At 52.3% G+C, this 27,854-nt stretch overlaps 1 protein-coding gene across 1 annotated transcript; it reads right to left on the reverse strand.

Annotated features, from left to right (window-relative positions):
- Nucleotides 1–27,854, reverse strand: CATSPERG (cation channel sperm associated auxiliary subunit gamma). The gene is made up of 28 exons (XM_060130632.1): nucleotides 27,064–27,854; nucleotides 26,923–26,976; nucleotides 22,179–22,323; nucleotides 21,701–21,827; nucleotides 21,465–21,537; nucleotides 20,316–20,471; nucleotides 14,892–15,063; nucleotides 13,527–13,664; nucleotides 11,722–11,781; nucleotides 11,371–11,490; nucleotides 10,732–10,782; nucleotides 10,497–10,626; nucleotides 9,848–9,959; nucleotides 8,733–8,891; nucleotides 8,544–8,656; nucleotides 7,550–7,763; nucleotides 7,149–7,211; nucleotides 6,860–7,046; nucleotides 6,657–6,775; nucleotides 6,434–6,514; nucleotides 6,290–6,346; nucleotides 2,917–3,073; nucleotides 2,650–2,713; nucleotides 2,412–2,507; nucleotides 2,053–2,142; nucleotides 783–875; nucleotides 594–693; nucleotides 1–509 (listed from the first exon to the last, which is right to left on the reverse strand). The coding sequence occupies exons 1-28, from the start codon at nucleotides 27,316–27,318 to the stop codon at nucleotides 225–227; spliced, it is 3,471 nt and encodes a 1,156-aa protein (XP_059986615.1). The 5' UTR covers nucleotides 27,319–27,854; the 3' UTR covers nucleotides 1–224.

Raw genomic sequence — 27,854 nt, forward strand, 5'->3', positions numbered from 1 at the left:
TTTGGCACAGAAGGATTTTGATATTTTATAACTTATGTGGCTGAGTGGTACAAACTAATTGAACATGAGTCCTTACAAGGTCCCACAGCTGGTGCTGAAATGCAAAGTGAAAATTCAAGCAAAACGGGAGAAAGGCCTGGGATGAGCGAGCGACAGGTTGCATGTTCAAAGTGGCCCAGGAAACGAGGGATGAGGGTGGGTGGCAGTTGGGGCAGGTAAGAGGCTCAGGATATTGGCTTCTTCCTCAAGGTTTCCTTAGTGTCAGTCCTGTTCTCCCCTGCCACCTTGGAGACAACTCTGGAGATGCCCCCAGAGCTCTCCCCAGATTTGATCCCAGAGGTGTTGCTGAAGGCCCCGGTGTCGGAGGCAATACTGTAGATGTAAGATTCCCAGGCGATGATGTTGTTGATCTTCCAGCAGAGGACGTTGCAGACCTTCACCACATAGGGCGACAGGAGGCAGGAGATGACGTAGAGGATCACCAGACCAACAAACAGGCTGGCAGACACCTGCAAACACCACACAACAGGCATGGGTGGGCAGCCTGGGGGCCCCCATCCACGCAGCAGGGCAGCTCCAGGGCAGCCACTCACCATGAGGATGAGGAAGGCCCGCCTGGCACTGAGTGGGAGCCCGTGGATGTGCAGCTGGAAGGTGAGCTGGTAGTCGCAGTATGTGCTCTTGTCCACACCTCTGTTGGGGGATGGGGTTCAGGATCGGGGGAGGAGGCGGTCACCCCACAGGAAGCCCCTGAGCCCACCTGGGCCATGTGTCTGGCTCACCTATTGCTCACCAACACCTTGAAGAAGAACTCGGAGGCAAAGATGCTGTGTGGAATGGTGTCATGGCATGGGGAGTTCTCCATACAGAGCCACCTGGGGGCCCAAGTTCAGGCACTTGTAGTACAAATCATGCCTAGCACGTGCCAATCCCTGACCTTCCCCTCTACCCCACAGACTCTGGGTGAGTACTAACTAGGCGCAATCTCCTCCCTTTCTCCCTGATTCACTCCTTCACCCACTTTAGCCAGTAAGGCTGACTGAACCCCTCCCAGGTGACAGGCTGTTTGTTTACTCATTCATTTCCTCACGTCTTTACATCTCCAGCTGTCAATGCCTCCGTTACTATGCATTCATCTAGATTATGGACGGTATACCTATTAGGTGCCACCCCCTCATTTATTCTTTGCTACCTTTATTCCTTCATCCCACAAGTGAATCTGGAGCAGCTGCTAGGTACAAAGTCACATCTTCATTCATACATTCAATAAACACAGGTTGAATACTGAATAGGTGCAAGTTGGCTACTTTGTTCATTCATTCACTTCCTTCATTTGGTCATGGCATCATTTTCTTCCTTTCATTATTATTATTCCTTTCATTATTATAGGGCCAGTTACTGAGGCCCTACATGCTTTTTTTTTTTTTCGGCGGTGCCTCACAGCTTGCGGGATCTTAGTTCCCCGACCAGGGATTGAACCCAGGCCCCCCCAGAAGTGGAAGCACTGAGTCCTAACCACTGGACCACCAGAGAATTCCCCCTATACTAACTTATTCCTTCATTGTTTTATTCATTCATTAATACCTCCATTCAAATGTCAATAAATGTCTACCATGGATGAATTAACTTGTTCATTGTCTCATTCAACAAATATTATTTGTCTATTCTGGACCTGGACTATAAGGGAGACAGACCCCACAGGAGACAGTGACAGCTCAGAGGGGTAAGGGCTGGGAAGGAGGAAGCACAGGCAGAGCAGTCAGGGTGAGAATGGGGAACGTACAAGAGGACATGAGAGCAAAACTGTCCCATCTAGAACAGTCAGAAAAGTCCTCCTGGATGAAGTGGCATCTGAACTAAGGCCTGAAGAAAGATTAAGAGGGACCAGTCCTGCAGACAGAGGGTCCAGCTTGTGTAGAGATCGGTCTCATTTGAGGACCGCAAAGGCAGTCAGTGTAGCTTGAAGACCAGGAGGTCTCCCAGAGGCAGAAGGGATGGACAGGCCCGACAGACTGTGGGGGAGAAGGGGGCGTGCAGTCGGCCGGCACTCACTCAATGCCTAAACTGTTGTGGGACAAAATGTTGAAGGCTGAGTCCTCGGTGGTCGTTGTGTTTCTTGTGGTCCAGATGAGGCTGCCAGTCCTGTGCAGGAAGGGGTAACCTCAGTGGGGCCGGGGCCTCAGCGGGCAGAGGCCCCAAAGGGAGAGGGGGCAGTGGGCGGGATTGGGTGAGCGGAGCCTCCTGCCGTGGGCGGGGCCGAGTATGTGGGATGCTAGGAGCCTGGGCTGTGGGTGGGGCCTGAGACACCAAGATGGGCGGGGTTTGCAGCCCAGGGTTGGTCTGTGGCTGGGAAGATGCAGGGGCCTGCAGGGGAAGAAAGGCCGATTATGGGCCCAGCCCACAGGGATTACTTGTCCAGGGGGCTGTTGAAGCGGTAGATATCCTCCTCGCTGTATTCCTTGATGGTGTCCAGGGTGGGCCCGCCGCCCACCACCTTCAGCACGTAGCTGCCGGGAGCAGAGGTGCGCACGGACTGTCCAAAGTCCTGCATCACCTCTACCACCTCCACCCCCACTTCCTCCCCCCTTCTCCCCACTCCCCGACTCCCCACCTCACTCCTGTCAGCCGCTGGCTTGGCCACGACTTTACCTGCCCTGAAAACTGCCAGAGTCTCCCGTCACCAAATCTTGGATCAAGAAGAATGGGTAGAAGACTGTGGGGTCGGAGGAGTTGAGGCGGGGAGGAGAAATTAGCTCGGAAGTGGAGGATGGAGAGGGGAAGAAGGAGAGACGAGTGGTCCAAGGGGAAGAGCAGAGGGTGCTGGGGCAGTGAGCGGGCAGGGAGGAAAGGCCTGGGAGGGCAAAGTAGTGGGGGCAGAGGACACTGAACATTGAGAGGAGGGGGCTGGACACGCACTGTCGCGGAAGAGGAAACAGGGCATCTCGGGGTCGACGTGCACACAGTCAAAGTAGTGTTTGTTCTGCAGGCGGTTGTACTCCAGCGTGTAGGTGATGTCAAAGGCAAGGCGCTTGCCTGGGGGGCAGCCGATAAGTACTGGCACCATCAGGTTGCCCTGAATGGGAGGAGAAAAGCCTGGCTCTAGGGGTGGGGCAGGGAAGACGCCCCTCCTCCCACACACACCACCCCTACCTGCCAGGCTCACCCTCACCAGAGGGCAAGGTGATTATTATTATGATCGTTAAAACAATAATAACTGCAAACACTTAAGTAGCTCTTGCTATGCACAAGGCGCTGAGGAACGGCCTCAGTGCCTTACATATTCAAATTTATTTAATCCTCAAAACAACCTTGTATGATACAGACCATTAATATCTCCATTTTAGAGATGGCAAAAGGGAAGCACAGAGAGGTCAAGTCACTTATTAATTATCCAAAGCCACACAGCTGGTAAGTGGTAGAGCTGGGATTCAAACTGAGACAGGTTGCTTCCAACTGCCTCCAGAATAAGACATACAAAACCACTAACACCTGCACCTATGAAGCAAGGACTTGCAAGGTTGAGGGAATTCCCTGGCAGTTCAGTGGCTGGGACTCCGGGTTTTCACTGCCATGACTCCAGGTTCACTCCCTGGTCGAGGAACTAAGATCCCACAAGCCTCGCAGCATGGCAAAAAAAAATAATTTTTAAAAAATAAAATAGGGCTTTCCTGGTGGCGCAGGGCTTTCCTGGTGGCGCAGTGGTTGAGAGCCCGCCTGCCGATGCAGGGGATACGGGTTCGTGCCTCAATCCGGGAAGATCCCACATGCCGCGGAGCGGCTGGGCCCGTGAGCCGTGGCCGCTGAGCCTGCGCATCCGGAGCCTGTGCTCCGCAGCGGGAGGGGCCACAACAGTGAGAGGCCTGCGTGCCGCAAAAAAAAAAAAAAAAAAAAAGATAAAAAAATAAAATAAAACAAAGGGCTGAGGTTGAGACTGAATTCTCAGACAGTAGAGCTGGGGGAAGCATGGGGTATATGAGGGAAGTAGAGCCCAGGATGGGGGTTAGGGATCTGGGAACTCCCGTGACATTGTCATTGGGAATGAAAGGCTTCTGGCCCATTCTGGGGGTAGGGCCCAAGGATTTCACCCAATTGTCAAAAGGACATGGACATCTGGAGACTGTGGGCTGGGCTTGATGTCTACCGCGGAGAGGCATCGTGGCCACAGATTAAGCAGTTCCCATGCTCGCCTGAGCCAAAGACTTTACACCTATCAGCCACTGAATCACTGGGGCGTCTAATGGGCGTCTCAGATTCAATCTATCCACAGGCCACCTCTGTTTATGGCGCCTCACCCCTGCAAATTCAGGCTAAAAAGCCTTGGCCTCATCCTGGAAACCTCTCTTTCTCTCACCCCCACATGCAGTCCATCCAGAAATACCGTTGTCTCTAAACTTCAAAATAGAGCTATTCCCTTCCCCAAACCCCCAACTCCTCTGCTCCACCCTGGCTGGCCCATTTCCTCCCTGCTCCCGCCCCTCCACCCAGGCTGTCTCCCACATGCAGCCAGAGGGACTCTGTGAACACCTGAGTTGCTCCTCTGCTCAGATGCCTCCCATGTAACCTGCCCATCACCGCTTTGATCTCATCTCTCTCCATGGTCCTCCTTGCTAGCCCTGATCCAGCCATGCCTGCTCCCCGCTGTTCCTTTAGTCTAACACATGAAACATACTCCTGCCTCCAGGCCTCTGCCATCTGTCCCCTCTCGCTGACATGCTTTCCGGCACATAACTGCATGCTCACTTCCTCCCCTCCTTCAAGTCTTTGCTCAAGTGTTTCCTCCTCGGCCAGGTCTTCCTTGAACCATCCTATGGAAAATGCTAACCTACCCCAGGCCCCTTGCTCACTACTGTTTTCTCCTAGCACCCATTGCCCTTAACATACAATATCTTTTATTTCTCTTGCTTATTATCTGACTCTCTGTTCTGGGTTGAATTGTGTGTCCCAAAAAGATATTAGGACCAGGGAAGTCCTAATTCCCTGGTACCTGCCCATGTGACCTAATTTGGAAGAGGGTCTTTACAGATGTAATCAAGTTAAGATGAGGTCACACTGGATTAGGGTGGACCCTAGTCCAATGACCAGTGTCCTTATAAGAACAGGGAAATTTGGACACAGACGCATAGGGAGGAGGCCTTGTGAAGATGGAGACAGAGATTGGAGCGATGCATCTACAAGCCAATGAATGTCAGGGGCCGTCAACGACCACCAGAAGCTAGGAGAGAGTACAGAACAGATTCTCCCTCAGCACCTGCAGAGGCCCGCGAACCGCAAAAAAAAAAAAAAAAAAAAAAAAAAAATGGAGATGTTAACTTTGACTTTCTAGGGTTAAGGTAAAGACCTTAAAAATAATGCATATCACTAAGGATAGAAGGAAATTGTTATTGGGCCGAGGTCAGTCACTCTTCCTTGAATTTGATCCCAAATATTCCATGTGATCCAAGGAGTTGGGAGCTGTTACAAGCCCCCCCCCCTTTTTTTTTTTTTGTGGTACGCGGGCCTCTCACTGTTGTGGCCTCTCCCGTTGCAGAGCACAGGCTCCGGACGCGCAGGCTCAGCAGCCATGGCTCACGGGCCCAGCCGCTCCGCGGCATGTGGGATCTTCCCGGACCGGGGCACAAACCCGTGTCCCGTGCATCCGCAGGCGGACTCTCAACCACTGCGCCACCAGGGAAGCCCGACAAGCCCCTTTTTTTAACTGCCCTGGGTCATACCAACCCAGGAGGAAGAAGCACCAGGGTCTGTCTCCTGGAGAGTGGGCAGGGAAGTGGGTGAGAACAAGGCTTCCTCTACCACTTATTAGCTCCCAGGGTTACTCTGAGCATTTTGTCTGCATCTCTCTGAGCCTCAGTGTTTGCCTCTATGCAAAGGGGATACTGCATGTGTAAGCAAGTGAAGAACCAAGGACCCAAAGGCTTGAACAAGGCACATGTGAACAGGCAAAGGAAGAGCGAGGTATGAAGGAAGGGCCAAGCTGGCCCACATGCCGCCTTTGTGCCAATTGGAAAAAGAAGCCCTGTGTGGCAGATATTTTACTTCTCCCTGCAGAAAAGTATCAGAAGGAACATACAAGCTTGTGTGCAATCTACACTAAGCAGCCCTTTCTGAAAACACGAATGGATTAAAGGAGGGAGTGGGTGGCTGGGCAGGTGAATGATGAAAATGAATGAGAAAGAAGAAATTAGGAAGGCATTCAAGGAATTCCCAGAAGGAGCCCTCAGGTTCTGCCCTGTTGAGACTCAACCCAACCCCTTCCCTCCCAGCACAGGGCCCAGTACCCCAAGTCCAATACTTGCATGCGGGGCCCCTGGTTCGTGTTCTGGAAGCAGTGCCCGGACGAGCCCACCACCTGTGAGTAGGAGATGATGACTGGTGGACCCCACGGGCCCAGTCTTTTCCCTCATCCGCATCCCTCCCCTCCAGGCTGGGAACGCACCTTGAGGAGCATGGAGGTTTTCATGAGGTGATGTCCACTAATGCCCTGATCAAAGCAAAACCTTTTATCACTGAGCGTAACCTGGGGGTGGGGGCAGAAATGAAGGGGTCAGCGGGCCAGCGGGAGGATCCAGGGACAGTTCAAATAACCGCGGGCTTCTAACAGGTCCACTGCCTCAGTAGCTCCGCCGTCACCTCAGCTCCTCCCCTCCACCTGGTCTCACCCAGAAAAGCACCGAGTTGCGATTAACAAGGACCTTCTCCTTCACCACCGCCTCGATGCATTCCGGGTCGGCCAGCACCACAGCCAGGCCCACCTTGCTCTGCAGCTGGAAGGAGGGGCCTACTTGGAGCAGAGGGAGGGGTCAGGGCGCCGCACCCGACAGAAGCCCCGCCCCTAAGGCTCCACCCGGCCCCGCCCACAGACCGTGCAGGGGCTCCGGCTCCCGGGCCGTCAGGAAGACCGAGAAGCGGTAGCTGGTGCCCTTGTCCAGGAAGATGCGCTCGGGCAGCTCGTTCTCAGCCTTAAGGTCGTAGATCTTTTCGTAGCTGGCCATGTCAACGTGCACACTGCCAGCGCTCCGCCAGTTGCTGGCCAGGTAGAAGTAGTAATCCTGAGGGACGGGATGCGGGGCAAAGACAGTGCCCGGACAGGGGGACGGTGAGGGGGGATCCGGGCTCGGCCCTCCCACCGATTCGCCACCCTCTCCACGCACCTGGTCCTGCTTCTTGTTCTTCCACCAGCGCCAGGTGGGGTCGTGCACCGGGTCCGCATATGGCTGCGGGGACCGCCAGCACCTTGAGGGGGGCCAAGGGGCGTGCCCAGGCAGGCAGTATCCTCCGAGCCCTTCCTAGCCTCAGTCCCAGCCCCTGACCCTGAAATCGGCCTCAAGCCCCGCTTTCAGCCCGACCGCCACACCCCCAAAACCATCCCCCGTGAGCCGTGCTCGACCCCCTCTCCAGCCCGCCTTAGCCTCGGACGCACCGAGGCGGCTCTGCTCTGCTCCGCCCTCCGCGGCGGTTCTCCCGGCCACGCAGGCCTTGCCTTCTACGGCTCTGCGGTCCCGCCTCACACAAGACCCGGCCCCGATGGCCCCGGCCGCCGCCAGGCGCCCACCTTGTCGTACTTCGAGTGCAGCCAAAGCAGGTAGTAGACGAGTCCCTGATAGACAGCGAGCGAGTTGTCGCTGTGGAAGCCCCCGGGCTCCAAGACACGCGGCGGCTGCGCCCGGTAGCGCTCCTGGCGCGTGTAGATCTGCGGGTTGGGCAGGTCCCGCAGACGCATCACCGTGAAGGGGCAGAAGTTGGTGAAGGAGAGCGTCAGGTGGCTCCTGAGCGGCGGTAGTGGAGGACGGCGGCTGACTTTTCCGTGCGTGCACCAGGAGCCTCCGCAGGCCCCCTTACCACCCCTGCGCTGCTGACTACTCAAGAATAATCCATCCCTGCCCTTCCCCCTCAGCCTCAGCCCCTGGTGCCCCTGCACACGTTCACGTGGTCGGCCCTCGGCCGCACAGGCCAGAGTCCTGGACCTCATCCTAGACTCTCCCCCACCCCCTCCACGGTACTCCACCTCCAAAGTGTCCTCCCCCCTCCCCCCGCTGCCTCCCTGGCCTCCTCTGCAGGTGAGCAAAAGGATCACTGCTGAACACAGTAAAATCTGACCGTGGAGCCCCTCCCCTTAGTCCCATGGTGGTTCCCCAGGCCCCTCAAGATGAAGTCCAAGTTCCTCCCTGTGACCACCAGGCTCACCTTGTCCACCCCGCCACCACTGCACTCTAACAGCACCGCATTCTCTCAGTTCTTTGATCAGGCAATCTCCTTTCCTCCCCGGGGCCTTGGCACATGTGGTTCTCCCTGCCTGAAACACCCTGCCCCATGCTATCACCTGGTCAATTCTTCCTCACCCTTCAGGTCACAGCTCATGCACCTCTTCCTCCTTGAAGCCCTCCCTGATGCACCCTGTCCCCAGGCTGGGTCAGACCCCTCCTTTGAGCCCAGCGGTTGTCACTGGGGATGGCTTGATCTCCACCCCACCCCCACCCCCCGAATGGGAGCTTCCCACAGGCAGCGCCTAAGGCTCTGACTGCTGCTGTGGTCCAGTATCTCCTCACCCTTGCCGCTCCAAGAGGTAGTCGTTGCTGATCTGCTGGTACATCAGTAGCTGCTCCACAGGCACAAGCCTCTTGACGAGCCTGCCCTGCTGGTTGTCTATAAGGTACACCAGCTGCAGCGAGAAGGCAGGGCCACATGAGCGGTCCTGCAGCTTCCCCATGTCTCCCCCATAGCCCCCCGCTTAGCACCTGGTACAGTCTGTGGTCTTCGTAGAAGAGGGTGACCATGGTCTCATTGGGGGCGTAGAGAGAGGACTGCTGCATCACCTGTAGGCTGACGTGCACCTCCCAGCCCTTGGATGGGAACAGCTTGTACACCTGGTAGCTACCCTCCAGGAGGTACCAGATCTGGGGGTGAGACAGCCAGGTGTGTGTGTGTGAGGGTCATGGGCCCTGTGACCCCCACCTCTCGCTCTGCCGAGTGTGAGGGCCCCATTCCCTGAGGGGTGAAGCCTGGGAGTTCACCTCCAGCTGGGATCGGGTAAGCCATCTCTCTACTTCCCAGACCCAAACACCTGTGCTTACAGCCCTCACTCGCCATGATAAATTTCTTCAGTGTTTTAGTCTGCTTGAGTTTCTATTACTTGCAATGTAACCATTCCTAATATATACACTCCCTGGAGGCCTGGGATCCAAGGAATGAGCCCTCGTTTTTCCTTCTCACTCTTTGCACCCTCCCCTTGGCCTCAGTTTCCCATCTCTGCACTATTGCCCACCGTCTCATCCCCCAACACATTTTGCTCTAGATCTCACCTCCTCCTTAGCTTCGACCTGGAGGATCCCCTCCAGCCTCCAGCATGTCCCCCCTCCAGGTGGCCTCCTCTGTGAAGCCCTCACTGACACACACACCCCCAGACCGGGTCTGAACTTCCATAGATGCTGTTTCCGCACTGCAGCCCTAGCTGCTCTGAACCATCACAGTCTGGGAATGAGTCCATCTTCCCAACTGGACTGGGACCCTGTGAGGGCAGGGCCCAGGACTGATTCATTGGCCACTGTGTCTCCAGCACTGGATCAATATTTATGAACTGAACTGCACGATGGAATGAAAGAGGACCCCCTCTGGAAATGACATCATGACTCTGAGCACAGGTTTTTCACTCTGCTGAGTGACTTTGGAAAGATACTTATCCTTTTTGAGTTTGAGGGTTCTCAGCTATAAATGGAGCTTTCGTTGCCCTTCCCCTGGGTCCCTGAGGACGTTCCCTCTCCTGGGCCCCTTTACCCGGACAGGGGAAGAAGGGAAACCCTTGGGATTTGGGGGTGGGCAGAAAGGAAGTGGGGAGAGGGGCAGGGCAGCCCACCTCCTCAGTCTCTGTGACAATAGCCGTGTCCCCATAGAACGAGTTAACCAGGTACTTGATGGACAGCTCCTTGGGGAAGTCCGCCAGGTAGATGAAGTTTTTACTGTTATAGCTGCAGGGGCAGAGGTGGGAGGTAGGGGCACCAGGCAAGGCCCTGGGGAATATCTGCTTCCCCAACTAGGCCTGACACGATGCAGGAACCATTTACTCAGTTCTCCACCAGCCTCGTGAGAACACGCAAAGGAGGCCTGGGACTCTAGTTTCTGCGCCACACTCCAAACCCTCTGGCTGACCTGCCTATCAGTGAACAGGAAGGTTCAACCGAACTGGCAGTTTGCCAACAGCCCATGGAGTTGGCTCCGGGACCCCTGGATTCCTGAGGGGTGAAAAGCATCCTTACCTTTCCCCAGACAATGCCCTTCTATTGCTCACATAGGTTAGGTCCTCATATCAGGTTTCATCTAAGAAAGGGCTCCCAGCTTTAAACTACCAGCTTCCCCCATCCCATCTCTGCCCACCCCAGCCCATTTTCCCCCCATCACAGTCCTGGTAACTTCTGGACTTGGGCATACTCTGAAAACTTGGTGACTTCAGAAAGGACCCCCACCCTAGTGGGGTTGGGGAGGCCAAATTGTACCCGGCCCCATACCTCTGCAGGAGGAAGTTGCCCCAGATGAACAGCAGGTTGTTATACGGGTTGTAGGACATGCCCTTGGGTACCATCGGGAAGTTGGTGTAAGACTCTGTCCCTAGGACCATCAGGAACTCCAGGCCTCGAGCTGGCAGGGGCAGAGGCAGAGTGGACACAGCAGTGAGGTGGGGTCACTTGGGCCCCTCCTAACCTCCCCCCCACTTTTTCAGCCCCCTCTTCCCTCCCCTCCTACCGTCAGGGATGAATTCCGGGATGGTGTAGAGGACAACCAGGTAATCACTGACTACAGGTGGGGAAAACACAGCAAAAATCTCCTGAGGCCCTGAGCTTTCAAGACCTGAAACTGAGCAGGTCCCCAGCTCCCCAACCCCTCCCCAAACCCTCCAACAGCTTCCCGTTTGGGCCCATTAATCTTTAGAATTTCTTTATGTGAATAATAAAAAGACACTTCCTCTGAGAGGATACAGTCCTGTTAGGGCAGAGGACCTGCCTCCCTCCTCTGACTCCTTGGCTGGGGAACACCAGGCACAGCCTCAACAGCTGTACACGGCAGCCCTATTCTCACTTCATCAAATCAAATCAAATCTCCTCACTGTGAGCCGCAAGGCCCTTCCAGCTCTGGCGTCTGCCCACATCTCCAATCTCCCTCCTCCCCTTTCCCCTCTGTTCTAGTCTCATTGACTTCCTCTCAGGCTCTTCAGCCCAGATGGCCTGTTCTCCACCACTGCCCCTTACCTAGCAGTGGCACGAGCAACGTTTCCCTCCAGCTGTCTGCTGGGCACAGATTCCAAAGGATGGGCCCGCAGTTCACACTCCGAGCTCCTGCCCCTTCCCGCTCAGCCCCCTGCCCCCGCCGTGGCGCCCCATTTACCCAGGTCATAGCTGACCACCTGGAAATACTTCCTGGTGGAGGGGTCTTCGATCTCCACCAGCAGCAGTAGATTGTAGTCACCAGCAATGAATACGGCCCAGGTTATGGAGCAGTTGACAACTGGTAGGGAAGGCAGAAGTCCAGAGCAGCCCCCAGATCCCGTCCTTCTCCATAGTCTCTGTGACTGCCACATCTATCCCAGTGACTCTCCACCCATCCCCAAGAAATTGCCCATCCTGTCCTATGACCTCTCCCACCCTTCGCTGCTCTCCCACACCTTCGATTTCCCCCCAACCCCCCCAAACCCACCCCACCCCCTGCCCACTGCAGACCCATCTGGGAGCTGGGTACCTAGTATCCCATTGCACACGGACCGCTGCCTGGGCAGCAACTCGAAGGACACGCGGCCATCTGCAGAGCAGGGCAGGTCAAAGCTCAGGCCCTTCCCAGCCTGTCTGGCACCCCACCACACCGGCTCTCCAATTATGCCTGTGCCTCCTTCTTAGTCCCAGGATTCCCTGGGGCAGCTCTCACCCAACTGGCCTTTCAGTCATTCACAACTGGCCTATCAGAATATGTCTGCCGGGCTTCCCTGGTGGCGCAGTGGTTGGGAGTCCGCCTGCCAATGCAGGGGACACGGGTTCGTGCTCCGGTCTGGGAAGATCTCACATGCTGCGTCCGCGGCTGGGCCCGTGAGCCACAGCCGCTGAGCCTGCGCGTCCAGAGCCTCTGCTCCGCAACGGGAGAGGCCACAACAGTGAGAGGCCCGCATACCGCAAAAAAAAAAAAAAAAAAAAAAAAAGAATATGTCTGCCTGGACTTCTCTGGTGGCGCAGTGGTTAAGAATCCACCTGCCAATGCAGGGGGCACAGGTTTGAGCCCTGGTTAGGGAAGATCCCACATGCCACCGAGCAACTAAGCCCATGTGCCACAACTACTGAGCCTGTGCTCTAGAGCCCACGAGCTGCAACTACTGAGCCTGCGTGCTGCAACTGCTGAAGCCCGCGCGCCTAGAGCCTATGCTCCACAACAAGAGAAGCCACCGCAATGAGAAGCCCACACACTGCAACGAAGAGTAGCCCCCGCTCGCTGCAACTAGAGAAAACCCACACGCAGGAACGAAGACCCAACACAGCCCAGAATAAATAAATAAATAAATAAATAAATAAATAAATAAATTCTTTAAAAAAGTTTAAAAAAAGAGAGTATGTCTGTCTCTGGTCACAGTATTTGGCTCAGGTCTGAGCATGTGACCCAGAATGGGCCAATCAGAATGCACCCTGGGATCTGTGCTAGAGCCAGTGGGGAAGAGTCCACTGTCACTCTCTCGGGGTGACTCAGACTGGTGGGAGATGTGAGCCCCAAGTTCCTGGAGGCCATCTCTAACCCTCGTGAAGGGAATATCCACCTGAAAATGAAGCCAAATCACAGGGCTAACAATGATAAACCCTTGAACAGTACCATGTCCCTAGCACTCTCCTAAGACCCTATATAGGTCTATTTAATCTTTATATCAACACGATGAGGCAGGTACTAGTTAGTACTATCAGCCCCATTTTGCAAATGAGGATATGAGACCAAAAAGAGAGGTTAAGTCACCTATCCGGAGCCGCCAGTGACTTGAGTTGGTGTGTTAGAGCAGTCTCTCTCCAGAACCCATGTTATAATCCCTATGCTATACTACCTTGCCAAGAGACAGAGTCCTGAGGATATACCCTGTAAGCCCCTGGATCCAGCTATGCCTGACGTTGGATCCTGGTCTTTTCACTTATATGTCTACACATTTTTTATGCTTAGACGATTTTAAAAAAATTTTTTGGCCATACCGTGCAGTATGTAAGTATCTTATTTCCCCAACCAGAGATCGAACCTGTACCCCCTGCAGTGGGAGCCCAGAGTTTTAACCACTGGACTGCCAAGGAAGTCCCTGCTTAAGTGATTTTTGAATTGGGCTTCTACCCTTTGAAACCAAACACATTGTGAAAGATACATAACACACCCCAAGCCCTGCCCCTACAAATGCGTAAGCCCATATCGACTCACAGGGAGAACCTCCAGCCTGGGACCCCTCCTGAAGGAATATGGTGAGGGGTGAGGGCCTGGGGTCAGAATTCTTAGAAGTGAGAGGGTACAGAGGTACCAGGTACCAACCTTACCCGTGATGGTCCCAAAGTGGACGTAACCTTCGTGTTTGCCAGTGGTGAGGGCCATGACATACTCGGAGCCATTGCTATGGAAATGCACAGGGCACAACTTCTTGATGCACTCGTTAGCCAGGACACGGACCCATCTCCCTGTGGGGGCCAGCACAGACATTTGAGCCTGGCACCTGGGCCCCCATCCACATTTTCCAGGCCTTAATGAGCCTGTTATCTGTCTTCTCCCACTGGAGTGACTGTTCAGTGTGGCGTCTGAGGGGCCCTTGGTATAGGGCCCCAGCTGCCTTTGCGAAAATCCCCCCACCCCCGTTCACACTCTGCCCACAAGGTTCAGATTGGGCTGACCCCACTCTTCTATTCCCCTGGCCAGAGGATGGATTCTGAGCTGGGCATGTGACCAAGCTGGGCAAATCAGAGACAGTTCTCAGCCTGCAACCACTAACAGAGAGATATTCTTTCCTGCCCCCCACCTCCACCCCCGGCATAAAAGCCTGCAGTTGCTGGATGGAGTGGGGGCAGTACCACAAAGATGGGCCTAACAGCTGCAGTGAGCCCCTAGATCCAGCTGTGCCTGAAAACAACATGCCCCTGAGTTTTCCAGCTATCTAAGCCAATAAACACCCGTCTTTGACTTAAATCTCTTTTAACTTGGTCCTTCCCACTGTCAAAGTGCCCTAAGAAAGAAAGGGACAAAAATAAAGCTGTTGGGAACGCTGACTAACTAATGAAATATGGGTTACAGTACAAGTTTCTGTGACTCTATAAGTTGACATCTTTCATTTAGATAGGGCAGGGGCAGAAGGTGAGAAGAACTAGGGCTTTGGTATCATTTAACAGATGAGGCTGAATCAAGTCTCTCTTTTTCCTCTCTGATCAACCTCCCTCATGGCACTGCCTCTCCAACGGCCCATCTCTGTTTCTCTCTTTGTATGTCTTTTATCTGACTCTCTGCCACTCCCCAACCCCACACATTTCTCGCTTGGTATGCAACTCTCTCCGGTTTGTCTTTCTCTCTCTGCACGTGTGTGTGAGTGCACGTGCACCGTGTGTCTTGCTCTCTGCTCCCTCCCTTCACTCTCACACTTCTCTCTGCCCTTAGTCGGTTCACAACTCCTGGGGTCTGGATGAAAGCCTCACCCCAGCATATAGAGGGTAGGAGGAGGCCCCTGCAGGGCGGCAGCGATGCTTTAGGAGCTTGGAAAGTCCCTCCAACATCCCCCTCCCCACTCATGGAAATTCCATTCCCAGGTGTCTCCAGTGATGGATTCACTGAGGTGCCCTCCCTGGGGCTCCAACAGGCAGGTCCCCTTGCCTAAGATGCCAAGGACACACGGGTATGTGACCCGGCCAGGGCCCCCTCACCGCTGCCACGGTTGCTTTCGTGGAGTGTGGTATAGGTGCCCGTGAAATAGTAGATGAGCTGGTTCTGCCGAATGAAGAGGGTGCTCTCGGTGGCGATGGCATCATAGATGGTAGCAGTGAAGCTGGTCTGGGGGCAGTAGAAGGAGCCTACCCAGCAACTGTCAATGCTCAACTGCAAGGGAGTAGAGCCGCTGGTAAGCAGGTGGCCTTGGTCTCAGCCCCTGTGTCCTCCCTTGCCTCGAGGCACCAGCTCTGACAACTGCTTGGAATGAACACATGCGGCTGCCCCCAGGGTCCCCTCCCTGCTCACACTGCAGCAGCATCTTGGTGGCCAAACTTCCCCAACAAACTTCCCCTGCAAGCAGGTGACCCGGGCCAGAGGCATTTGGGGCTTTCTGTGCTCCCTAGAGTTGGGCAGTACACAGCATACTCAACAGTGCTCAGCAGTCCTGGTTCTCCGGGCCACAGTCAGGGCTGTACTCACGTGGATCCAAAAGATTCTAAGTTTGCCCGAGGCACACTTTTAATAATCCTATTCTATCTTGAACACAATTGGCTGTCAGGCTGACACCGTCTGAACTTATGACCAATCACCAGCACTGGCAATATCACTAACAGTGGGAAAGTACCACCAATGAAGGGCCTAAAAGATTGAGTCTACCCAGGATCGAACTGGGCCCCCTGCAGTGGAAGCATGGAGTCCTAACCACTGGACCGCCAGGGAATTCCCTGGTGTTTTTTTTTTTTTTTTTTGCTGTACGCGGGCCTCTCACTGTTGTGGCCTCTCTCGTTGCGGAGCACAGGCTCCGGATGCACAGGCTCAGCGGCCATGGCTCATGGGCCCAGCTGCTCCGCGGCACGTGGGATCTTCCCGGACCGGGGCACGAACCCGTGTCCCCTGCATCAGCAGGCGGACTCTCAACCACTGCGCCACCAGGGAAGCCCTCTTTTTTTTTTTTTTTTTTTGAGTCTAAGTTTAACCAAGCTTCTAGAGCTCACTACCAGTTTATAGGCAATATAGGGTGTTATGGACAGAATTTATATGTTGAAGCCCTAGCCCCCATCATGACTGTATTTGGGCCTTTAAGGAGATAATTAAGGTTCAACAAGGTCATAAGGGTGGGGCCCTAATCCTATCGGACTGGTGTCCTTATAAAAAGAGAAAGAGACACCTGAGATCTCTCTCTCCACTCATGCCCACAGAGAAAAGGCCATGTGAGGACACAGTGAGAAGGTACTTTCTGCAAGCCCAGGAGAGAAACCAACCCTGCTGACACCTTGATCTTGGACTTCCAGCCTCCAGAACTATGAGAATATAAATTTCTGTTGTTTAAGCCACCCAGTCTATGGTATTTTATTATGGCGGCCTGAGCAGACTAATACATAGGGTCAGAGGAACAAGTTGTAATCGATTTTGTGAAGAAGCAAACAGCCAAATTCTATGGGACAAAAGGCCTGGTTTCTTAAATTGCCTGAAAAAATGTAGGGTATTAAAAGACGTAACAACCAAATGCAACGTGTGGGTCCTGATTCAAACAAAGCAACTGTAAAACACATTTTTAGATCATTGGGGAAAATTGACTATGACCAGGTTAGATGCTATTAAGGGGTTACTGTTAATTTTGCTGGGCATTATAATGGCATCGTAGTTTTATTTCTTAAAAGTTCTCATGTGGGGCTTCCCTGGTGGCGCAGTGGTTGAGAGTCCGCCTGCGATGCAGGGGACACGGGTTCGTGCCCCGGTCTGGGAAGATCCCACATGCCGCGGAGCGGCTGGGTCCGTGAGCGTCCGGAGCCTGTGCTCTGCAATGGGAGAGGCCACAACAGTGAGAAGCCCAAAAAAAAGTTCTCATGTGTTAGGGATGCTTCCTCAGTTATTTCCAGAATTTACAGGTGAATGGTATGATGGCTGGAATTTTCTTTAAAATATTCCAGGAAAAAAAAATAGTGGGATTAAAAAAAAAAGGCAAAATGTTAATTATTGAAGCTGGGTTCATTATACAATTCTCTACTTCTGTGTTTGATTGAAATTGTCCACTAAAAAGTGGAATTTTTCACTAACTTTACCAATAAAAAGCATATATCAAAGTAACACTCTAAGTTCTGATGCTGAGGGAAATTTCATCAAGTTAAGGGTAACAAGTACATTCTCACTCCCCTACCCTATTCAGCACATAAAAGATTTCTACAGACTACAGACATTGTTGCTGTGCCCGGTGAAACTAACCTCTACCCTCTCAATGTGTCATTTTGATTGGTTGTCATACTTCATCTATTGCCCTGTTAATATTTAAAGTGCTGCCTCTGTTTTCTGGAAGAAATACTTGGAAATTTTCTTTGTTAAACCAGAAAAGGATCATCACATCTCCCTTCTCCCACATACGTGAGAAAAAGAAAAGCTGTGAGTCAGCTGGATTTCTTATTTGAGCAGAGCTTGAGAGTTCTGACTCATTTAACTCAAAAAGCAGCATGGTGGGTGTCTCTGGCCGCAGTGATTGAGTCAAGGTGAGCAAATGGTGAGCCACACCAACTGGAAGAAATCTTGGGATTTGGGGGTTAGAGGGTAATGGGAAAGATCTTTCCCACTGGATGTGGGCCTGAGATGCAGCCTTTGCAATTCCAAGGACAGAGATGTTTGAGCATAAAGTCAATACAGAGGAACCAGGTCCGAGAGATGGAGAGAGAGCAAGTCAGTCTTGGTGACATTGTTTGAAATCCTGGGTCAAGCCGGACCTGAAGTCCTGAATATTTTGGTTACACAAACTTACAAATTTCCTCTTCCATTTTTGGCAGGTGGCTAGTTGGGCTCCCAAATCCCTTTCTCCCATATTCTTTGGTAATTGAGTTTTAGCAGGGCATGTGCCACCCAGATAGAAATTATACTTCCCAGCCTCCTTTGCAGTTGGATGTAGCCAAGCAACTAATTCCTCAGTAATGGAATGTGAGTGGAAGTGAAACTTGCTTAAGAGAAAATAGCTTGCCCTTCATTTCTGCTCCTTCTCCTTCCCAATTGGCTGGAATATGGACGTAGGCATGACCCAGCTCTGATCACACTGATGAGATCAACACCTGGGGCCTAGAGGATGGTGAAGCAGGAAAATAGAAGGGACTGCGGTTTCTCACTTCTGAACTGTTCGGGGAATGAGCAACAGCAACTATTTAAGCTATTCTCTCTCAGGAGTCTCTTTGTTACAGGGTTTTTTTTTTTTTTTTGGCCACGCAGCTTGCAGGATGTTCCCTGACCAGGGATTGAACCCAGGCCATGGCACTGAAAGCCCAGAATCCAAACCACAAGGCTACCAGGGCACTCCTGTTACAGCATCTAAACCTGACCAACTCAGGGCCGAAGAGAGCCGCGTAGGGGGAGGATTCCTATGGGACCCTAGGGGCCGTCTAGAAGGGAGTGGTGAGGTGAAACAAGAGGAAGGAAAACAGAGAGGAGACAACAATATGGGGAAAATCCCTGTGATTAAAGAATGAGAATAAGTAGGCTTCGATTTTGGAGTGATGGAAACTTTTTGGAAACAAGAGTTGGTGGTTGCACAGTATCAATGTACTCAATGGTACTAAATGGTTCACTTTAAAGTGGTGAATTTTAGGGACTTCCTTGGCGGTCCAGTGGTTGGGACTTCGCCTTCCAGTGCAGGGGGTGTGGGTTCGATCCCTGGTCGGGGAGCTGGAATCCCACGTGCCTTGAGGCCAAAGGGCCAGGGCATGGAACAGAGGCAGTGTTGTAACAAATTCAATAGACAGTTTAAAAAAATGGTCCACATCAAAAAAATCTTAAAAAAAAAAAGTGGTGAATTTTATGAGTTTCATCTTGATAAATTAAAAAAAAAAAAGAACAAGGATGACTGAAGTTCAAATTGCACTTTTCATTCTCATGACATAAACCGCCTTCTCTGTCCTCCAAATCTCTTCAGCAGAATCCACATCGGCCATATATTTCCTGTGTGTGTGTTTGGGTCAGGAGCGTGAAAACTGAGCAAGGTCTGGAAAGACTTGGGCCAGAACCGAGAGAGCTGACCCAGGACGGGGAGACTGTAAATGAAATGAGATCAGTAGAAGCCGGAATTCATGGCCAGAGGGACCTGAGAGAACATTAATCCACATGGGGTTGTCAGAAATCATGCGCGGGGCTTTCAGCCTTAAGGGGAGGAGGCTAAGGCAATCTTTCGGGGTTGTTGTGTGCACAGCTGTTTTCTTGGACACAATTAACAACCAGCATCTTATCCCCCCAACCTGTGGCAAAGCTAGCCTGATTTCACTCTGGGGGAACCATCCTTTCTCTGCCTCTTGTCTCGGCTGCCGTCCTCGCTAGGATGGATCTCACGACCTGTGCTAAGCCAGCTGTCACATTCCATTCTTTTGGGACACATGACTCAAGCTGGGCCAATCAGGACAAAGCAAACAAATTTCAGGGTTTTTTGTTTGTTTGTTTGTTTTTAAAGTTATTTGGGAAACAGACGCTCCCTTTCTCTCTGCCTGGGAGTTGGGATGATACGAATCACACTGAGGATGGAGTTAATCCAGATAGAAGTGGAACCGAAAGCTGGAGTCCTCCTGTGAGCCCTGAATCAAGCCAGGCCTGCAGGCTGAGCTGTGTCTGGGCTTTGCAGTTAGGCACACCTACTAAATCCATTTCTCTGCTTAAACCAAACTGGTTTGCAGTTCTGCCTACAGCTGCAATTAATTCAAACGTGTTTGTCATTCACACCAAAAGAACCTTGCTTCAGACACTCCTTCCCTGTTCTGGGAATAATATAGGCTCACAATGCTGAACTTGAAACCCTAGGGGCCAGACGTGTATCGAAATTCAGAATTTTCCAGTTTAGAAGGTAAGATGGCACATATATACCATCCAAACCCCAGTGGGGTCTGGGGCAACACCCCATAATCAAACTCCTTAATATTTCCGCAGGGCAGCATCTGAATATTAACACTAAATGGAATGCATAAAGACTAAAAAAAGTAGCCTTTGTTAGCTCAGGTCGGAGTTTCTCAACAAATACATTTTAGCCCTAAACTTCTGAAAACGCCGTTTCAAAGATTTTGGATTTCAGAATTAGAAATGGTGGACCTATAAGTAATGATAGCTTTGACTCACGTAGTGCTCATTCTGTGTCCGGCTGACATTAATTTATACCATCCTCGCAATGGTTCTGTGAGGTAAATATAAGTATTGCTCCCATTTTACAGATGGGGAATCTGAGGCCCAGGTAAAGTGACTTGCCCAACATCACACAGCCAGGAGGTGGCAGAACCAGGACCTGAACCCAGGCTGTCTGGTTGCAGTCTTGTCTTTCATTCATGCTATTTGCCTCTCATTGGTGGTAGGTCTTTGGGGACCTTTCTCTGGTCCCAGGCCCCCCCACCATTTTAGGAGCTGAGGCCCAGACCACCATCTGCCCTACATCAACTCACCTCCACGAGAAAGAAGTCCTTGAAGTTTGTGTCAGTCAGCAGGATGGCCTTCTCCTCAGGGATGCCGCCCAGGATGAACACAGGTGCCTGGTCCACAGTGTACCACAAGGGCCTCGACGGGACATTCACAAAGTACCGGGGTATCAGATTGAAGAGCTGCGGGGCAGGGGCAGGAGGGCTGCTCAACACGCCCCTCCCTTCCCTCTCCCACGGTTCCGTCTATTTGCCCCATCGCCTCTCTGATCTCATCCCCCAGCACTCTCCCTCTCACCCACTCTCTCCCGGCCACATGGGTCTCCCGCTCCTCAGAGCCTTTGCACAGACTGCTCCCTCTATATCCCCTGGTAGCCACGTGATTCCCTTTACCCAAATGCCAAGCTTCTCAATTACGCCTTTTTTTTTTTTTTTTTGGCCACGCTGCGCGGCTTGTAGGGTCTTGTGGGATCTTATATCCCCGACCAGGGATCGAACCTGGGCCCTCTGAAGTGAAGGCACAGAGTCCTACCCACTGGACTGCTGGGGAATTCCCACCAGTTATGCCTTTCTTGAGCATTCCATTAAACACTGCCGTCCCCTCCTGCACAGACCCAGTTCCCCTCACTCTGAATTCTCTCCAGAGCACTAACTACCTTTTAACCTGCTACAGAATTTACCTGATTTCATGTGTACTGGTTTGCTGTCTGTCTCTCCCACTAGAATGTCAGCTCTAAGAGAGGACAGGGGTTTGGGTCTATGTGTTCACTGTTATGTTCCCATGGTGCCACACTGTGTGCTCAGGAAGTGCCTGCTGAATGAATGAATGGATGAATGAATGCACTGTGGTTAAGAATATGGGTGCAGGAGTCAGGCAGACACAGTTTCAAGTCTCGTTCCATGTGTACATGCCGAGAGCCTGTGGGCAAATGGCTCCACCCTTTTGGGGCCTCAGTTTTCTCCTCTTTAAAATGGGTATGTGAGAGTACCTTCCCTCACAGGTCACTGTCAAGACCTAATGTGATTGTGCATTTAGCAGGGCACGTCGCCAGGGGGCCAGCACACAGTAAATGCTCTGTAAATGGAATCTGCCGCTCGTTTGGGAAGTAATCAGGGCCCCAGCCTACTGTCTTTAACCCCCTCTTCTACCCTTCCCACCATCCGGGCCCCCCTCACCTCATTTCCCACAGTGAATTGGAGTGTGTTGCCTCGCTGTCTCTCCAGGAAGCCGTTGATATTCACCTGAAACCTGGAGGTGGGTGTGGGGCATGCATTCCAGCTCCTGCTACAGCTCACTGCCACCTCCCTGTCCAGTTCCCTCCCTTTGGGCTCCTCCTGTCTTCTTTGGGGATCCGGGGATTAGGAAGCCCTTCCCAGGGACTACCCCCCGCCCCAGGTTTGGGAAAGGGCACCTTTTATTGGGAATGAAGGGCCCCAGGCCGTTGCTGCTAACGTCCACGCGCATGACCACGCTGCCGTTCTTGATGGGCATGGGTGTGTACCAGCTCATGAGACACACTTCCTCTGCATTACACCTCTCTGCTGGCAGGCAGGGGGTACTGAGGCTGCTGGGGCCTTCCAGCAGCAAGCCCCCGAGGCCACAGACCACTGGGACCCCCCTGCAACTCTCCACGCCTCCCCTCAGCCATGGACCCCACTGGGGCCTCTGTGTGGTCCCATCTAGGCCAAGGAGCCTGATGACGCCTCCCCAGGCCCCCCTCCAGGTCAGACACCTCTGTGAGGCCCCCAACAAACCCCCACGCCCACCAGGTCAGAGACCCCTTTGATGGTCCCAGCCTCCCCTCAAGGTCATGAACCCTGCTGAGGTCCCTGGCAATGCCCCCACATGCCCGCCATGCTGTGACCCCTCCAGGAGCCCTCCAGGCCCACCTCTGCTGCGGAAGGGGGCTGCCTCCATCTGGATCTGTAGCTGCTCTATCTTCCAGCGATGGAAGTTGACTGGGGACTGGAAGGTGACCAGCACCACCGGCTTCAGCCCTGTCAGGTGGCCCTTGCGGACCAGGGCCTCAGAGGACTGAGGGCGAGATGGCCCCACAAGTGTGTCCTTAAGATAGCCTGTGGGTCCCGCTGCCTTGACCCTACCTTTACTAGCCTGTCTTCTCCCTGGGGCTGGGTCAGGAGAGCAGACTCTCCACTGAGGGAAGGTTAGAGAACATGGTTTAGGTTTGGGGCTGGGGCAGGGGATGGGCCAGGACGAGCAGAAGTGCTTTGGGCTGTGGAGGGAGTCAGGAGGTCTTCCTGGAGGAGGCGAGTCCAGAGCAAGGTCCTCAGACAGAATTTGGATGTAGGGAATGCATGGGGAAAAACAGCATGGGATAAGCAAAAACGTAAAGGTGGGAGTGCCTGGCACCCAAAATACTAGCAGCCTCTTCTCTCACTTCAGGGATTTCAAGTCCCATTCTTGAGGCTTCTACCCCACCCCCTACCCAGAGAAATTAGAGTCTCTGCCATCGCCACCAGGTTTGTGGGCTGGGGCCTTGGGCTGAGGGTGGGATGGGGCAGTTAGACAGAAAGGAACTCGGGAAGAGGGTGACGGGGCAGCCAGGGACAACCTCCCAGAGATGCCAGGATCCTGGCTGGGCTAAGAAGGGAGGGCAGGGCTTGAGCGGTGATGGAAGGAGAAGATAGGTGTTTTAGGGTATAGAACAGCACTAATTTTTTTTTTTTGGCCACACCGTGCGGCATGCAGGATCTTAGTTCCCCAACCAGGGATTGAACCCGTGCCCCCCGCACTGGGAGGGCCCACTGGACCACCAGGGAAGTCCCTAGAATAGCAAAGGCTTGGAGGCATCCCCAAGAGACAGCTGTGCTCAAGCCACTGTGGGCAGGGGTGTGGGGGCAGCTGTGAGTTGCAGGCGGGAGATTTAATGGGTCTGACCCCTTTTGCACAGGCCTTCATCCTGAGGAATGCCTAGGCCGGGGCCCTTTCAATCCTGTCCCCTACACCGGCCCCAGTCCTGCCTCAGGGTTTCCAATCACAGGGTAGCAGGTGCTGGTGGGCGGGGACCTCCTCCCCGTCAGGGCTACAGTGGCCTTGACCACACTGGTGCTGTCCATCCTCAACTCCTGCCCGGACTGAGCATCAGCCCCCTCCCTGTCTCCTTGCTGCTGCCCTGCCCCCCATTCAGCCTGTGAACACCCGAGTCCCATCACAGCCCTCCTCTGCTCAGAACCTTCTCATGGCTCTACCTCACTCAGGGGGAAAGCCAGGTCCTCACTAACTCCTCCCACTCTCCCCCTCGCTCACTCTCCTCCAGCCACACAGGCCTCTGGTCGGTTCCCCATACACACTGGCTTCCGTCCTGGCTGTTCCCTCAGCCCAGATGTTTTCCCCAGTTCTCCGCATGTGTGTCCCTCTTCATCATTCCAGTCCCTGCTCAAGCTTTTCAGAGACCTTCCCCAACCACCCCAGCTAACACCCTCCTTTCTGACATATCACCTCATTTTATTTTCATCTTTGCACTGATTACTGTAATAAATTATTTTATGTATTTACTTGCCAATTGTCTGTTTCCCTGGTGGACTGCATCCAGAAGAAAAACCTGGCCACGTTGTTTATCATTGTACTGCCTTCCCCACCCCATTGTGAGAAAAAAAAAGAGGATCTGACTCAGAGCAGGTGTTGCATGAACAGAAAAAGGAATTCACAGATAAGGAGAGAAGGCTCATGGAGTAAACTCTCTGCCCAGGGTCACACTCTAGAAACTTGTTGCTAGCATTCACTGAGCCCTGTCTATGAACCAGGCACTGTGCTAGGTGCTTCACACTTATTTAAGCATTTTATGAAGTGGGTATGATCATTATTGGACCCTTGTTAAGGATGAGGAAACTTTGGTACAGAGAAGTTAAGTAACTTGCCTGAGATCACACAGCTATTATGTAGCAGACCTGGGATTTGAAGCCAGGCAGCCTGGCTCCACAGCCCAAAGGATTCACTATCATGCTATACTTCCTCCAAGTAATGTTAGCTAATGGCAGATTCAAACCCAGGTCTGTAGCCTCCAGAACTTCAGTTCTAGACCACAACATTCTACTGTCCTCAGAAAGCTTACTTGAGCCAAAACAGTCTTAAAGAAGAACAAAGTTGGAGGACTCAAACTTCCCAATTTGAAAACTTAATACAAAACTACAGTGATCAAGACTGTGTCGTACTGGCATATGGATAGACATGTAGAGCAACAGAATAGGATTATACCCAGAAATAAACCCTTATATTTATGGTCAATTGATTTTTGACAAGGGTGCCAAGACAATTCAATGAGGAAAGAATAATCTTTTCAACAAATGGTACTGGCATAACTGGATATTCACATGTAAAAGTTGGACCCCTACCTCACACCATATACAAAAACTAACTCAGAATGGATTGTAGGCCTACACGTAAGAGCTAAAACAAACAAACAACTCTTAGAAGAAAACATGGAAGTAAATTTTCATGACTTTGGTTAGGTAAAGCCTTTTTAGACAACACCAAAAGCACCAGCAACAAGTGAAAAAAATGATAAATTGGACTTTATCAAAATTAAAAACTTTGGTGCTATTGTATGATATGTGAATTATATCTCAATAAACATAAAGCTTTTGTGCTTTAAAGGACATCATCAAGATAGTGAAAAGACATGGAATGTGAAAAATATTTACAAATTATATATCTGATAAGGAACTAGTATCCAGTATATAAAAAGAAATTTTACAATGCAACAGTAGAAAGACAAATAACCCAGTTTTTAAATGGGCAAAGGAGCTGAATAGACGTTTCTCCAAAGAAGTTAAATGGCCAACGAGCATATGAAAAGATGTTCAACATCATTAGTTACGAGGCAAATGCAAGTCAAAACGACGCTGAGATACCATTTCACACATACTAGATACTAGACATACTAGATGGCTATAATCAAAAAGATGAACAAGAGCAAGTGAGGATATAGAAAAAACTGGACCCGTCATACATTGTTGATGGGAATATAAAATGATGTGTAGCTGCTTTGGAGAACAGGCTGGCAGTTCCTCAGAAGAGAAACAGAGTTAACATATGACCCAGCAATTCCTTTCCTAGGTATATAGTGAAGAGAACTGAAAACAGATGTTTACACAAAAACTTGTACAGACATGTTCATAGCAGCATTATTCGTAATATCCCCCCTCAAAAGTGGAAGTAACCCAAATGTCCATCAATTAATGAATGGATAAGCAAAATGTAGCACATCCATACAACTGAATATTATTACTCAGTCATAAAAAGGAAATACTAACGCATGCTACAACATGGATAAGCCTTGAGAAGAAGTCAGATACAAAAGGCCACATATTTTATGATTCCATTCTTTTTTTTTTTTTTTTTTTTTTTGCGGTACGCGGGCCTCTCACTGTTGTGGCCTCTCCCGTTGTGGAGCACAGGCTCCGGACGCGCAGGCTCAGCGGCCATGGCTCACGGGCCCAGCCGCTCCGTGGCATGTGGGATCTTCCCGGATCGGGGCACAAACCCGCGTCCCCTGCATCGGCAGGCGGACTCCCAACCACTGCGCCACCAGGGAAGCCCCTGATTCCATTCTTTATATGAAATGTCCAGAATAAGCAAATTCATAGGGGAAAAAAGTAGATTAGTGGTCTCCAGGAGCTGGAGGGATGGGGGTACAGGGTTTCCTCTTGAGGTGATAAAAATGTGCTGGGGGGACTTCCCTGGTGGCGCAGTGGTTAAGACTCCTCGCTCCCGATACAGGGGGCCCGGGTTTGATCCCTGCTCAGGGAACTAGAGCCCACATGCGGCAACTAAGGCCCAGCGCAACCGAATAAATAAATAAATTAATTAATTTTAAAAAAATGTGCTGGAACAAGATAATGGTGATGGTTGCACAACTTTGTAAATATACAAAAAACTATTGAACTGTATCCCGCAGCTTGCAGGATCTCATTTCCCCAACCAGGGATGGAACCCGTGTCCCCTGCAGTGGAAGCTCAGAGTCCTAACCACTGAACCGCCAAGGAATTCCCGAACTGTATATTTTAAAATAGTGAATTTATGGTATGTGAATTATATCTCAATTTTTTTTTTTTTTTTTCTGCGGTGCGCGGGCCTCTCACTGTTGTGGCCTCTCCCGTTGCGGAGCACAGGCTCCGCGGCCATGGCTCACGGGCCTAGCCGCTCCGCGGCATGTGGGATCCTCCCGGACCGGGGCACAAACCCGCGTCCCCTGCATCGGCAGGCAGACTCTCAACCACTGCGCCACCAGGGAAGCCCTATATCTCAATTTTCGAAAAATATTTTCTTCACTTTATTGAGGAAAGTGTTTTGTTGTTGTTATTTTGTTTTGTTTGGCCGCGATGTGGGTCATGCGAGATCTTAGTTCCCGGACCAGGGATGGAACCCGTGTCCCCTGCAGTGAAAGCGCGGAGTCTTAACTACTGGACCGCCAGGTAAGACCCTATACGTCAATTTTAAAACATGGAAATAGAAAGCTTACTTGAGCACCAACTATGTGCCTCGTGGGATACTGGGAATTTTCTTGAATCTTTAAGGTCCCTAGGGTCTGGTGGTGCCACCGCTATTCAAATGTTAGAGATGGAGAAACTGAGGCCCCAACAGAATGAACCCACCCCCTCTGCACCCACTCACCTCTCCCTTGCAGGAGTAGTTGATCTTCAGGTAGTAAGGAAAGCCCAGGTATGTCTGCAAGGAGAGGGTGGGCAAATGTCCAGAGCCCAGTGGGGTGCAGGTCCAGGACCTCTCCCGTTTGCCTGACACCAGTCCCCTCACCTCGTCCGGGTCGATGGGCGCGTCCACTAGCTGGCTGAACACTTTGTCCACTGTGTACAAGGGCTCTTGATCGACGAAACGATCGCTCGCGTCCTTCTTGCCTACGGTCTCAAAGTTGTTCAGGACAACTTGCCAGGTGCACTCCTGGGTATTCTTTATCGCCCACAACCTCCACGGTGCCAACAGCACCACCAGCAGTGCCCACAGCGTCTGCAGGACTCGGAGCCTCGGCCACGCAGGGCCAGCAGGGGACATCTCGGGGCAGTGGATAACGTGGCTTCAACCTGGAAAATGCGGAGGTCACCAGCCTGCAAGACTGTTCTTGGTAGGCGCCTTCTGAGATCCCGCCTCGCTCCGGTGCTTCGTCCAGTCCCTGCTCCTGGCCCCGCCTCTGCTCAGACGCTCCACTCCTACTTTTGCTCCTCGCTCCTCTCCTGCTCTTGCTCCAGGCTCCACCCTTGCTTTTGTTCCTGGCTCCGCCTCTGCTCCAGAACTCGGCCCTGCCCCAGACCCTGCATCTACTACACTTCTGGACCCCGCCTCTGCTACTACTCCAGGTCTCGCCCCTCCTGTTGCTCCTGGCCACGCCCCTACTCCTGGTTTCGTCCGGCCTCCTGGCCTCTCCCCTAAACCTTGTCCCACACTTCTTTCCTCTTGCCCCTGCTCTGCCTCCCACCGCTACTCTTCACTGGGTCTCGGTTTCTGTTTCTCGATTTAGCTGCGCCCCACCTATTTTCCCCAGTTCCTCTGGTCGCGAACCTGCACGTGGCTCCGGCCCCACTTCTTGCCCC

Source organism: Lagenorhynchus albirostris, chromosome 19, assembly GCF_949774975.1.
Source record: "Lagenorhynchus albirostris chromosome 19, mLagAlb1.1, whole genome shotgun sequence".
Taxonomy (NCBI): Eukaryota; Metazoa; Chordata; class Mammalia; order Artiodactyla; family Delphinidae; genus Lagenorhynchus; species Lagenorhynchus albirostris.

Coding starts and splice junctions, on each gene's coding strand:
- CATSPERG (XM_060130632.1), bottom strand. CDS start 27,318: ATGTCCCCTGCTGGCCCTGCGTGGCCGAGGCTCCGAGTCCTGCAGACG. Junction 11,782..13,526: donor CCACTTTGGGACCATCACGG/GTAAGGTTGGTA, acceptor CCTGCTCTGCAG/ATGGCCGCGTGTCCTTCGAG. Junction 6,776..6,859: donor GGAGCCGGAGCCCCTGCACG/GTCTGTGGGCGG, acceptor TGCTCCAAGTAG/GCCCCTCCTTCCAGCTGCAG.